Here is a 12,516-nt window from a genome sequence, read left to right as displayed (position 1 = left end):
CTTACAGGTAGCCACAAAGCAAGAAACTCAAAAGAACCCTAATAAAGAAAATAAAATAAAAATACAGAATAAAAGGCCAACACTTGATGTGCAAGGGAAAAAAAAAATCATGCAAACAATTGAAGCGAGCAACAGCACTCCGAACCAAAATTGAGTCCCAGCCCGGACTAGGCCCAAAGCCTCACTTATCAGTTCATCATATTAGCAGGCACGGAGCACAGCAGCCAGGGCAGTCTTTATAGCCTCAGCGCCATGGAAAGAGGAGTGACCATCATGGAGAGCGAGCAAAAACGGCTCTCGCCTCCGAACTGGGCCGGCATTTAAAATTGTCTAAATGGCACAATGTACCTCGCACTAGGACCCAGATGCAGCGAAAGGCTCAGGGCCTAGTCACACCAACCTGCGACCCACTCTGGGCCCAGATTATGTTGTCCAGCCCGAAGCTGCTCTCAAGCACTTCAGATCAGCTCGAAGCCAAAGGGACATAATCTCGCACGCGGGCCAGTTGAATATGCAGCATTAGTACAATGTTTTTGGGGCACGTTGGTGGAAAGGCCTGTGATTAAATATGCATCTCTAACTACCTCAACAAGGTGATGGTGAGCAATCTCCTTGTATAACACCGAGCTTCTGGTGACCATACTGCCAAAGGGAAAGAGACCGCGGAAAGAACAGCAGCACACTGCAAAACTAGGATGGTGTGCAGTCTGGAGAGAAAGCTGCAGAAAGTGGTACTCCCTTGCACCCCTGCACTTGTCCTTCTTGGTAGCAGAGTTTGGGTGTTGAAGGTGCTCAGAATGAGAACCAGCAGGGCCCCTTGCAGATGGTGCCCACCGTGCATTGGTACCAACAGGAATATTTAGAATAGTGACAGTGGGACAGTCAAGGAGGCTGTGTCACCTTGGGTGGTGTTGAATGTCGAGTTCTGCTGGTGCTGTACTCATCCAGCTAAGTGGAGAGTTTTCCATCGCATTCCAGATGAGCCTTAAGGATGCTGGGAAGACTTTTGGAGCGGACCTCGGATAGTTACATGTTGAAGGATATCCAGCCTCTGAATTGTTCTTGAAACCACGATATTTACAATGTGCTTGTTTATAATTATTTAGCATATATAACCAGAGCACTGGATTGAAATAACAAGTACAGTTTATCAAGGACTGTGTTAATGTGCCAGTTAAATTAATCCTTACTAAAGATGGTGGATGCAACGTACCGGAGGCATAAGCATAAGAATTTACACCAATATTTCCCGTGCCGGTGTCACAAGGTCAGAGCTTCCATCGGGGTGAGAACCCTGTGCTCTACAGTTTTCCTGACAGCAAAGCAGGCAACAGTTATAACACCAGCAATCTGCAAGAGGAACTCAGCGGGTTGAGGAGCATCTGAGAATTACACTGGACAAAGATTTTGCTTCCTGTCTACCTTCATGTGTATCTTATAGATTTTGGGCTGCTGATCATGAAAATCACGATGAAATTTCCTTATCATGCACCATTTTTTGAAATTGCCTACATTTGTTATTTCAATTCATAAAAATTCAAGTCAGAGTAACGGATGCCAAGATTAAAGGCGGCATTTTTGTTGGTCCACAAACCAAATTAATGACAGGTAATACGAATAACTTCTTGTGGGACTAGAGAAAATTACATGGAAGGCATTCAAGGTTGTTGATGAAAATTTTCTTGGCAACTACAGAGCACCAAGCTACAAAACCACGAAGTGCAACATGTCATTAACGATTCATTTTCTGCATTCCCATTTAGACTTCTTCCCTGCAAATCTTGGCGCTGTCATCGACAAATATAATGAAAGGTTTCACCAGGACATTGCGATCATGGAAGAACATCATCAGAGTAACTGGAATCCATCAGTGCTGGTGTTCGACACTTAAGCAAATAGTCTCAGACATTAAGTACAAACTAAAATCATCGACAAAACATTTTTAGCTTAGTTGAATTATTGCACAGCGTCAGCGCCGTTATGCAATTAAACGCCTTATATTCAATGAAAGTTAATTTTGTTTCGCCAAATTCCTATGTGATACAAGTAGTGTGAAATTAAATTTGTGTTCAGCTTCAAGTGGTCTATCATAACCACTGAAAAATTCCTGAAAAAGCAACACTTTCGAAAAAAAATTTGTAAACAAACACGAGAAAATCTGCAAGCGCTGGAAATCCAAAGCAACACACATAAAATGTTGGAGGAACTCAGCAGGTCAGGCAGCATCCATGGAAAGAATAAACAGTCGACGTTTTGGGCCGAGACCCTTCTTCAGAACTGTTGTCCAGTGTTATCGATGTTTTAGTCATAACCCTGTATTGGAGCAGGGTTTCAACCTGAAACATCAAGGGCTCCTTTCCTGCTTGACCTACTGAGTTCTTCTAGCAGATTGCTTGTTGCTCCAAATTCCAGCATCCGCGGTTGTCAAAGAACCGCTGGACTCTGCAGAATCGAGCACATGAATGCAAAGTGCCAGAGACAGTTCACATCAACAAGCACACAGCAGGTGATTTTCTCAGCTCTGCAATGTTACAAGACCACTCACACCTCAGACTGAGGAGATTTTGAGATAGCCAACCTGCACTCATGAGACATTTAACCAAGGGACAGCCCTCTATTTCAGAAGTTGTACAGCATAGGCCCTTCAGCCCACCACTGCTATGCCAGCCATTGTCTACCTATACTCACCCCATTTGCCTGTATAAATTATATATCCTTTTACAGCTTGCTCATTCAAGCACCTATTAACATGTCTCTTAAATGTTGTTTCTCTTCCCGCCATTCAAATTACAATTTGAATGCACAGCAACGCAAAAAAGCTACAGAGAGTAGAGGCTCTACCCGAAATATCATGGGCACATCACTGGTATCTACAAAAGGCACTGCCTGACGAAGGCAACATCCTTAATCAAAAATCCCCCCATTCAAGCCATGTCATCTTCTTGCAACTATCATCGAGCAGGAAGCTCAGGTACCTGAAGTCCCACACCACTAGATTCAGAAACAGCTACTCCCTCCATTTCAACTACACGGTTCTTGAACATAAGAACATAAGAAATAGGATCAGGAGCAGGTCACCTGGCCCGTTGAACCTGCTCCACCATTCAATAAGATCATGGCCGATCTGACCATGGACTCATTTTCCCCTACCTGCCTTTTCCCTATAACTGTTAATTCCCCTTTATGCAGAACTCCATCCAACCTCATCTTAAATATATTTACCTCTATCCAATCTTGACTTAAATACATTTACTGCACAACAGTTTATCACCCTGACAAACTTTGCACTAAAATGGACTTGGTTTTGTCTTACTTGCGTTCTCTGTTGTTATTTTTTTGTGAATGCTGCTCATCTCACACTATCTGCCTGTGAGGCTGCTGCAAGCAAGTTTTTCACTGCACCTGTGCATACACACACTTGCACACGTGACAATAAACTCAAATTTCTACTGAAAACTCCCAGCTGCTCTGGGATTGGAACTCATCTCACAATGAAATGTGACATTCCATGGTACTACTTTGTAGAGCAGGAGAGTCCTACACTCTGTTCCCCAACTTTTCCTTTGGTACATTGACGACTACATTGGTGCTGCTTCCTGCACCCATGCTGAGCTCGTCAATTTCATCGACTTTACTTCAAACTTCCACCCAGCCCTCAAATTCACTTGGTCTATCTCGGACACTTCTCTCCCCTTTCTCGATCTCTCGGTCTCCATCTCTGGAGACAGACTGTCCACTGACATCTTCTACAAGCCCACTGACTCTCATAACTACCTGAACTATACCTCTTCCCACCCCGCCACATGCGAAATTGCCATTCCCTATTCTCAGTTCCTCCGTCTCCGCCGCATCTGCTCCGAGGATGAGGTTTTCCGTTCCAGGACATTTCAAATGTCCTCTTTCTTTAAGGATCGTGGTTTTCCTTCTGCTGTCATTAATGATGCCCTCACCCGCATCTCCTCCATTTCCCGCACTTCAGCCCTCACCCCATCCTCCCGCAACCACAACAGGGACAGAGTTCCCCTTGTCCTCACCTACCACCCCACTAGCCTCTGGATCCAGCACATTATCCTCCGCAACTTATGCCACCTTCCCAACAGGACCCCACCACTAAGCACATCTTTCCCTCTCCACCCGTCTCCGCTTTCCGCAGGGATCGGTCCCTCCGCGACTCCCTTATCCACACGTCCATCCCCACTGATCTCCCACCCGGCACTTATCCCTGTAAGCGTAAGTGCTACACCTGTCCCTACACCTCATCTCTTTCAACCATTCAGGGCCCCAAAAAGTCCTTCCAGGTGAGACAACACTTCACTTGTGAGTCTGTTGGGGTCATCTATTGCATCTGGTGCTCCTGGTGCGGCCTCCTCTACATCGGTGAAACCTGATGCAGATTGGGGGACCGCTTCACCAAGCACCTCCACTCTGTCCAACACATCAGACAGGATCTCCCGGTAGCCACCCACTTCAACTCTGCTTCCCATTCCCATTCAGATATGTCCATATATGGCCTCCACTACTGCCATGATGAGGCTAAACTCAGGTTGGAGGAGCAACACCTCATATACCGTCTAGGTAGTCTCCAGTCCCTTGGTATGAACATAGAATTCTCCAACTTCCAGTAATTCCCTCCCCCCTCCCTTCCCCTATCCCTATGTCACTCTGCCCCCTCCCCCAGCTGCCTACCTCCTCCCTCTTGGTTCCACCTCTTTCTACTACCCATTGTGTTTTCCCTTATCCTTTCTTCACCATCCCTGCCTATCACCTCCCTGCTTCCCTTCCCCCACCCCTTTATCTTTCCCCTTACTGGTTTTTCACCTGGAACCTACCAGCCTTCTCCTTCTCCCCCCACCCCCCCACCTTCTTTATAGGGCCTCTGCCCCTTCCCTCTTCAGTCCTGACGAAGGGTTCTGGCCCAAAACGTCGACCGATCTTTTCCACGGATGCTGCCCGACCTGCTGAGTTCCTCCAGCGTGTTGTGGGTGTTGCTTTGATCCCAGCATCTGCAGATTATCTTGGGTTCACTCTGTTTGAAAGGTAGATTGGCTGCTACCTTTCTGTAATAACTGAGAATATGCTTCATTAACAGCTTGCTGTCAAGCTAGACAGTCTAAGGATCACCCTAGGGTACTTGCTACAATGAGAGAAACTTGGGGAGAAATAAGGTGGACCTAGGAAAGCCTTCGAATGCAGACCTATCAAGATGAATGAGACCTTTAGTGGTGCAGATTAGAGAAGCTGCAGTCATTCTCCGTAGAGCAAGGAGATTGCAGAGACATGATGGAGGTTTTAGACAGAACAGACAGAAAAAAGTACTGTCTGAGCCACAAGGGACATGACTAGTATTGGTTTCTTGTCACATGTACCAACTTTCACTGAAAAGCTTCCCTTGCAGGCTGTTCATACACAGTGCATTGAGGTAGAATAAAGTACAGTGTGGATAATTGATAATGTGCAAGATATAACGAGGTAGATTAAGAGGCCCAGAGTTCATCTTATCGTACAAGAGGTCCAGTCAAGAGTCTGATGACAGTGGTATAGAAGCTGTCCTTGAGCCTCATGGCACACGCTTTCAGACTTTTGTATCTTCTGCCTGTTGGGAGAGGGCAGATGAGAGAATGCCTGCGGTGGGAGGGCTCTTTGATTCAGCTGACTGCTTACTGAGGCAGCAGAGTCCCTGGAGGGAGGCTGGTTTCTGCGGTGCGCTGAGCTCTGTCCACAACCCCCTGCAGTTTCTCATGATCACAGGAAGAGCAGTTGCCATACCACGTCACCATGCACCTGGACAGAATGCTTTCTATGAAATGGGGATGATTAATACAAGTGATAGTTGGGGGGAAAAAAGAAGAAATTCAGCCAAGTGTTTGGGGTCTGGGATAATCTGCTCGGGTGGCAGTGGAGGTAGTTAAATGGTAGTCACAAAAGAGATGTGTACGTTTCTGAAAGAAACACACTGGCAGGACTGCGGCTGTAGGGTAAGCAAGTTGGGTGAGTTGCATTGGCCCTACCTGGTGTCGATATAGACTCGGGTGGCCATATGGCCTTGCTCTGCAAATTGTGAGCTTCACTGACTCAACACACACAGTCATGTGCACTCTTCTCAATGTGGACTCTGCACCAGCACATCTGCACCCAAGCCCCTTGCACGTGGCCCTTCAACAGGTAACACAGAATACGGGTGTTTCCTCATTTCACAACAGGGAGAAGAATCCTGCACTCTCCAGTTCCCCTGTTACCAAAGCAGGAAACCGGTCTGCACAGACCTGTTGAACTGCCACAAGCAAATGCAGAGTCAAGCACACTTGAATGCGAAGTCTGTGGGCCAGATCCATGTTGAGAAGCACACAGCAGGACATTTTCACATCTTCACAACACCACTGGTTCACTCACACCTCAGACTGAAGGACGTCCTTACCACGCGAAGCTGTACCAATAAGGATAGCATTCCTTCAGCTGGGTGGACAAAACAATCTGAATCCAGACCAAAAACAAATGGAACCCTAACACTTGTCATTACGAATGACAGTTATCCAATCGTGCATTTCTCTCCTGCTAGGGGTACTGCTCAACAAGCTCAGATCATAACTCAGACAAAAGGGACAACAGAAGATTTCGATGAGATACTTACCCAACACAGCACAGACCAGAGGACGAGAAGGAAGGTTCTTATCGGCAGCTTTCTTTCTGTGTCTCATGGGCTATAATGTAATTGAGAAGAATGGATCAATTTTAACAAAAATTAAACCATTAGTCCTTCTTTTGGGAGACAACCCAGCTTCTGCCTCCTTACAGTGGTGGGACCCCATTCCACTTTCCCCCACTTAAACTAAATAAATAATGTGTGATTTTCCAAAAACAGCACTGGCCAATTGAACACCAAAAGCATCATTTACCAGAAACACTCAGTATTTGTATTGGATCTAGAAAGGGAACTGCGGCTCTGTGTGGGTCACTAATTATTGCTCTAGTAGGATGGAGATTCAATCATTAACATTAATACCTTCTCCGCTCTCAGACGTCTGAATGAATATTCCCAATCATTCTTGGGGCCATTGCAGCTTTCACTGCATCTCCCAACAGCAGGCAACTTGCAACATGAATTCCCAATTGAACCTGACAAGTGCTCGTACCCCAGGTTTTATCCTGATGATGAATTCTGTCCCCCCCTCTCCAATGTTCCTTAGAGTAGAGTCAACATGTTTTCCAAGGGGCACAAGTATCTCTACTGAGGGAGTGTCCTGTACAGTCCCTAAAGGCTGTTCACCGACATTTTCAGCCCCCAGACTCACCATTCTGTGCAAGTTGACCCGAAAGTTCATGTTGTCGTCGTGGAGAAAGGCGTTTGCATACTGATCCTGTAACAACAACCCCAAAACACCGACCGGAACATAGTTAGGAAGAGACAAAGTTGTAGCCGGACAAGAAGTGGTGCAGCAGTTAGAGCTGGCACCTCACAGATCTAGGCAGCAGATTCAATCCTGACCTGCAGTGTAGTCGGTGTGGAGTTTACAGCTGTCAGCTGCTTTAACTTACTCCGTAGTTTTAGAGATACAACACAAGACCATTATACATAGGAGCAGAATGAGGCCATTCAGCCCATCGAGTCTGCTTCGCCATTCCATCGTGGCTGATTTATTATCCCTCTCAAGCCCATTCTGCTGCCTTCCCCCCACGACCTTTGACACCCCCAATTAATTAAGAATCTACCTCCACCTTAAATATACCCTATCATTTGGACTGCACAGCCGTCTCTGACGATGCAACCCATAGATCACCACCCACTGGCTAAAGAAATTTATCCTCATCTTCGTTCTAAATGGACGATCAACTCTGAGGCTGTGCCCTCTTGTCCTGGACTCACCCACTGTATGAAACATCCTCCCCACATCCTTTCAATATTCAATAGGTTTCAAAGAGATTCCCTCCTCATTCTTCTGCACTCCAGCAAGTGCAGACCCAGAGTCATCAAATGCTCCTCATTGTTAAGCCTTTCATTCCTGGGATCATTCTCGTGAACCTTCTCTGGACCCTCTCCAATGCTAGCACATCTTTTCGAAAATAAGGTGCCCAAAGCTACTCACAAAACCTCATCCTTAATAATAGACTCCAACTCTTTCCAACCAGTGAAGTTAGGCCAACTGGCCTATAATTTCCCTTCTCTCTCCCTCCCTTCTTAAAGAGTGGAGTGACATTTGCAATGTTCCAGTCCTCAAGAACCAATCCAGGACCTAGTGATTCGTGAAAGATCATTACTAATGCCTCCACAATCACTTTAGCTACCCCTTCCATAATCCTGAGGTGTAGTCTATCTGGAGGTGACTTATCTACCTACGGACCTTTTAGCTTCCCAACCGCCTTCTCCTTGATAATAGCAATGAACCCCACTTCTGCCCCGACACACTCGTATTCTCACATCCTGCGTGTGCCTTCCACTGAGAAGACTGATGCAAAACGCTTAAGTTCATCCGCTATTACTTTGTACCCATTACCACCTCTCTAGTGTCTCCCTTTTACTATAACTTTTTCTACCCTCTTATATTATTGACTAGCTTACCTTGATATTTAATCATTTCTCTCTTTATGGTGTTTTTAAGTTATTTACTTAGTTTTTGAAGGCTTCACAATCCTCCACCTTCCCACTAATTTTCAATATATTATACACCCTCTCTTTATCTTTTATGCTGTCATTGACTTCCCTTGTTAGCCACGGTTGCCTCATCCTCCATTTTAGAATACCTTTTCATCTTTGGGATGCATCTTTCCTGCACCTTCCGAATTTTCCTCAGATACACCAGTGTCCCCTTCAAATCATCGTTGACCAGCTTCTTTCTCATGCCTCTGTAATTCCCTTTACTCCACTGTAATACTGATACATCCAATTTTAGCTTCTCCTTCTCAAATTACAAATTAAATTCTATCATATTTTGATGATTGCCTCTTAAGGGCTCCTTTACCTTAATCTCCCTAATCAAATCTGAATCACTGTATAACACCCAATCCAGAATTGGCATTCCCCTAGTGGGTTCAAACATAAACTGCTCTAAAAAGCCATTTCATAGGCAATCTATAAATTCCCTCTCTTAGGACCAGCACCAAACTGATTTCTACAAATCCACCTTCATGTTGAAATCTCCCATTATTATCGCAACATTGCCCTTTTTACATGCCTAGTCCATCTCTCATTGTAATTTGTAGCCCACATCCTGGCTACTCTTCTGAGGCTTGTATACAACTCTCATCTCTTCACCCTGCAGTTTTCTTAGCTCCACTCACAAGGATTCTACATCTTCCAATCCTGTCATCTCTTTCTAGGGATTTTATGTCATTTTATACCAACAAAGTCACCCCACCCCCTCTGCCAACCTGTCTGTCTCTTCAATGCAACATGAATCCTTGGATGTTAAGCTCCTGCTCCCAACTACGATTTTCTTTCGGCTGCAAGTCAGACACGTGCACCTGCCAATCTCTAACTGAGCTGCAAGGTCATCTCCCTTATTCCATATGCTGTATGTATTCAAATACAACACCCAGAGTCCTGTATTCATCACCCTTTTCAGATTTAGCTATCTGTTACACTTCAATTCATCCTGACTACAATTTTGCCCTATCATCTGCCCGCACTTCCTCACAGTCTCATGATACACTACATCTAGTTATATACCAACTGCCCTGTACTCAGCCCTATCTAAGCCACAGAGCCACATTCAGTGCCGGAGACACAGTGACTGCGGCTTCCCCGCTTTCCCCAGTAGGGTGTTCCCTCTCTTAACATTATCCAAAACGGCATACTTATTGAGGGGAACAGCGAGAGGGGTACTCTACACTGGTACCCTACTCCCTTTCCCACACCTGACAGGGAACAGGTGCCTGCCTCCTGCAAATCAGAGTGACTACCTCCCTGTAGCTCCTGTCTATCGCCACATTTTTCTGTATGAGCTAAAGGTCATCGAGGTGCAGCTCCAGTTCCATAACACTATCTCTAAAGAGTTGTAGCACAATGCACTTCATGCAGATGTAGTTACCATGGAGACTGGAGGCCTCCCAGAGTTCCCACATCCCACACAAAGAACATACCACTACCTCTGGACCTTCTCTCAGGACACTACCTGCGTACTAACAGACAATAAACTTACTTAGAACGTCAGCCTGCTCTCGATTAAGCCTGTTGAGTCAAACCGGACCACTCTAACACTGTCACACTCCCACAATGACCGCTCTGCTTACACCTTTCTTTTTATTGGCCCTGCACCATTTGCTATCCACCAAGGAGCCAAAAATCACTCAAGCTCTTTATAAATATCGCGGAGTCTCACCAACAAACGGCCTCTCACACTGATTGCAGCATGCCAAAAGTGGAATGAAGGGGAGATGATGGTGAATACAGGGAAAGAAGAAAAGGGACTGATGGGCTGAATGACCTCCTGTCCACTAACAGATAGAAATACAGCAATGTGTCACTAGAGCAGTGTCAAAACGGTGAGGTTTTTGAACAGTGAGGGTGACACCTTAAAGTAATGTGTGCTGACACAGCTCTAGGATGTTGTATCTACATTGTGTTGCTCTAAACCCAGGAACGTGTGATGGGACAGTGTAGAGGGAGCTTCACTCTGTATCTAACCCGTGCTGTCCCTGTCCTGGGAGTGTGTGATGGGACAGTGTAGAGGGAGCTTCACTCTGTATCTAACCCGTGCTGTCCCTGTCCTGGGAGTGTGTGATGGGACAGTGTAGAGGGAGCTTCACTCTGTATCTAACCCGTGCTGTCCCTGTCCTGGGAGTGTGTGATGGGACAGTGTAGAGGGAGCTTCACTCCGTATCTAACCTGTACTGTCCCTACCCTGGGAGTGTGTGATGGGACATTGTAGAGGGAGTTTCACTCTGTATCTAACCCGTGCTGTCCCTGTCCTGGGAGTGTGTGATGGGACAGTGTAGAGGGAGCTTCACTCCGTATCTAACCTGTACTGTCCCTACCCTGGGAGTGTGTGATGGGACATTGTAGAGGGAGTTTCACTCTGTATCTAATCCGTGCTGTCCCTGTCCTGGGAGTGTGTGATGGGACAGTGTAGAGGGAGCTTCACTCTGTATCTAACCTGTGCTGTCCCTGTCCTGGGAGTGTGTGATGGGACATTGTAGAGGGAGCTTCACTCTGTATCTAACCCGTGCTGTCCCTGTCCTGGGAGTGTGTGATGGGACAGTGTAGAGGGAGCTTCACTCTGTATCTAACCCGTGCTGTCCCTGTCCTGGGAGTGTGTGATGGGACAGTGTAGAGGGAGCTTCACTCTGTATCTAACCCGTGCTGTCCCTGTCCTGGGAGTGTGTGATGGGACAGTGTAGAGGGAGCTTCACTCTGTATCTAACCCGTGCTGTCCCTGTCCTGGGAGTGTGTGATGGGACAGTGTAGAGGGAGCTTCACTCTGTATCTAACCCGTGCTGCCCCTGTCCTGGGAGTGTGTGATGGGACAGTGTAGAGGGAGCTTCACTCCGTATCTAACCTGTACTGTCCCTACCCTGGGAGTGTGTGATGGGACATTGTAGAGGGAGTTTCACTCTGTATCTAATCCGTGCTGTCCCTGTCCTGGGAGTGTGTGATGGGACAGTGTAGAGGGAGCTTCACTCTGTATCTAACCCGTGCTGTCCCTGTCCTGGGAGTGTGTGATGGGACAGTGTAGAGGGAGCTTCACTCTGTATCTAACCCGTGCTGTCCCTGTCCTGGGAGTGTGTGATGGGACAGTGTAGAGGGAGCTTCACTCCGTATCTAACCTGTACTGTCCCTACCCTGGGAGTGTGTGATGGGACATTGTAGAGGGAGTTTCACTCTGTATCTAATCCGTGCTGTCCCTGTCCTGGGAGTGTGTGATGGGACAGTGTAGAGGGAGCTTCACTCTGTATCTAACCCGTGCTGTCCCTGTCCTGGGTGTGTGTGATGGGACAGTGTAGAGGGAGCTTCACTCTGTATCTAACCCGTGCTGTCCCTGTCCTGGGAGTGTGTGATGGGACAGTATAGAGGGAGCTTCACTCCGTATCTAACCTGTACTGTCCCTACCCTGGGAGTGTGTGATGGGACATTGTAGAGGGAGTTTCACTCTGTATCTAATCCGTGCTGTCCCTGTCCTGGGAGTGTGTGATGGGACAGTGTAGAGGGAGCTTCACTCTGTATCTAACCCGTGCTGTCCCTGTCCTGGGTGTGTGTGATGGGACAGTGTAGAGGGAGCTTCACTCTGTATCTAACCCGTGCTGTCCCTGTCCTGGGAGTGTGTGATGAGCGAGCACAAGGAGAACATTATGTCAGTTATACACAATGGGACTGCTGCAAGTACCTCTGGATGCTCCAGGAAGTCTGTGAATGCAGTTGTTCATTTGTTACACTCACCTCTGCTATACAGGTGAGTATGATCAGGCACAGTTTGGCACTGTTCAACCGATGCTCATCTGAAACAAGAATGCATTCATAAATTTGAGAGCACCATAAAAGGGAAAGAGAGAACATGTGCTGATCGTAAATAAGACAATGCAGTGCAC

General features: G+C 46.7%; 1 protein-coding gene across 1 annotated transcript in view; it reads right to left on the bottom strand.

Annotated features, from left to right (window-relative positions):
* The window catches only part of armh3 (armadillo like helical domain containing 3), a 184,026-nt gene that overhangs the window by 105,951 nt on the left and 65,559 nt on the right, over positions 1–12,516 (bottom strand). The window contains exons 16-18 of the mRNA XM_072238945.1: positions 12,368–12,426; positions 7,290–7,355; positions 6,629–6,698 (exon numbers count right to left, since the gene is read on the bottom strand). Of these exons, the coding sequence (XP_072095046.1) occupies positions 6,629–6,698; positions 7,290–7,355; positions 12,368–12,426 (195 nt within the window). The remainder of the gene's footprint in view (positions 1–6,628; positions 6,699–7,289; positions 7,356–12,367; positions 12,427–12,516) is intronic.

This window comes from Mobula birostris, chromosome 21, assembly GCF_030028105.1.
Source record: "Mobula birostris isolate sMobBir1 chromosome 21, sMobBir1.hap1, whole genome shotgun sequence".
Classification (NCBI taxonomy): Eukaryota; Metazoa; Chordata; class Chondrichthyes; order Myliobatiformes; family Myliobatidae; genus Mobula; species Mobula birostris.
Note: the sequence above shows the minus strand (reverse complement) of the source record. Positions and strands in the feature narration are given on the sequence as shown.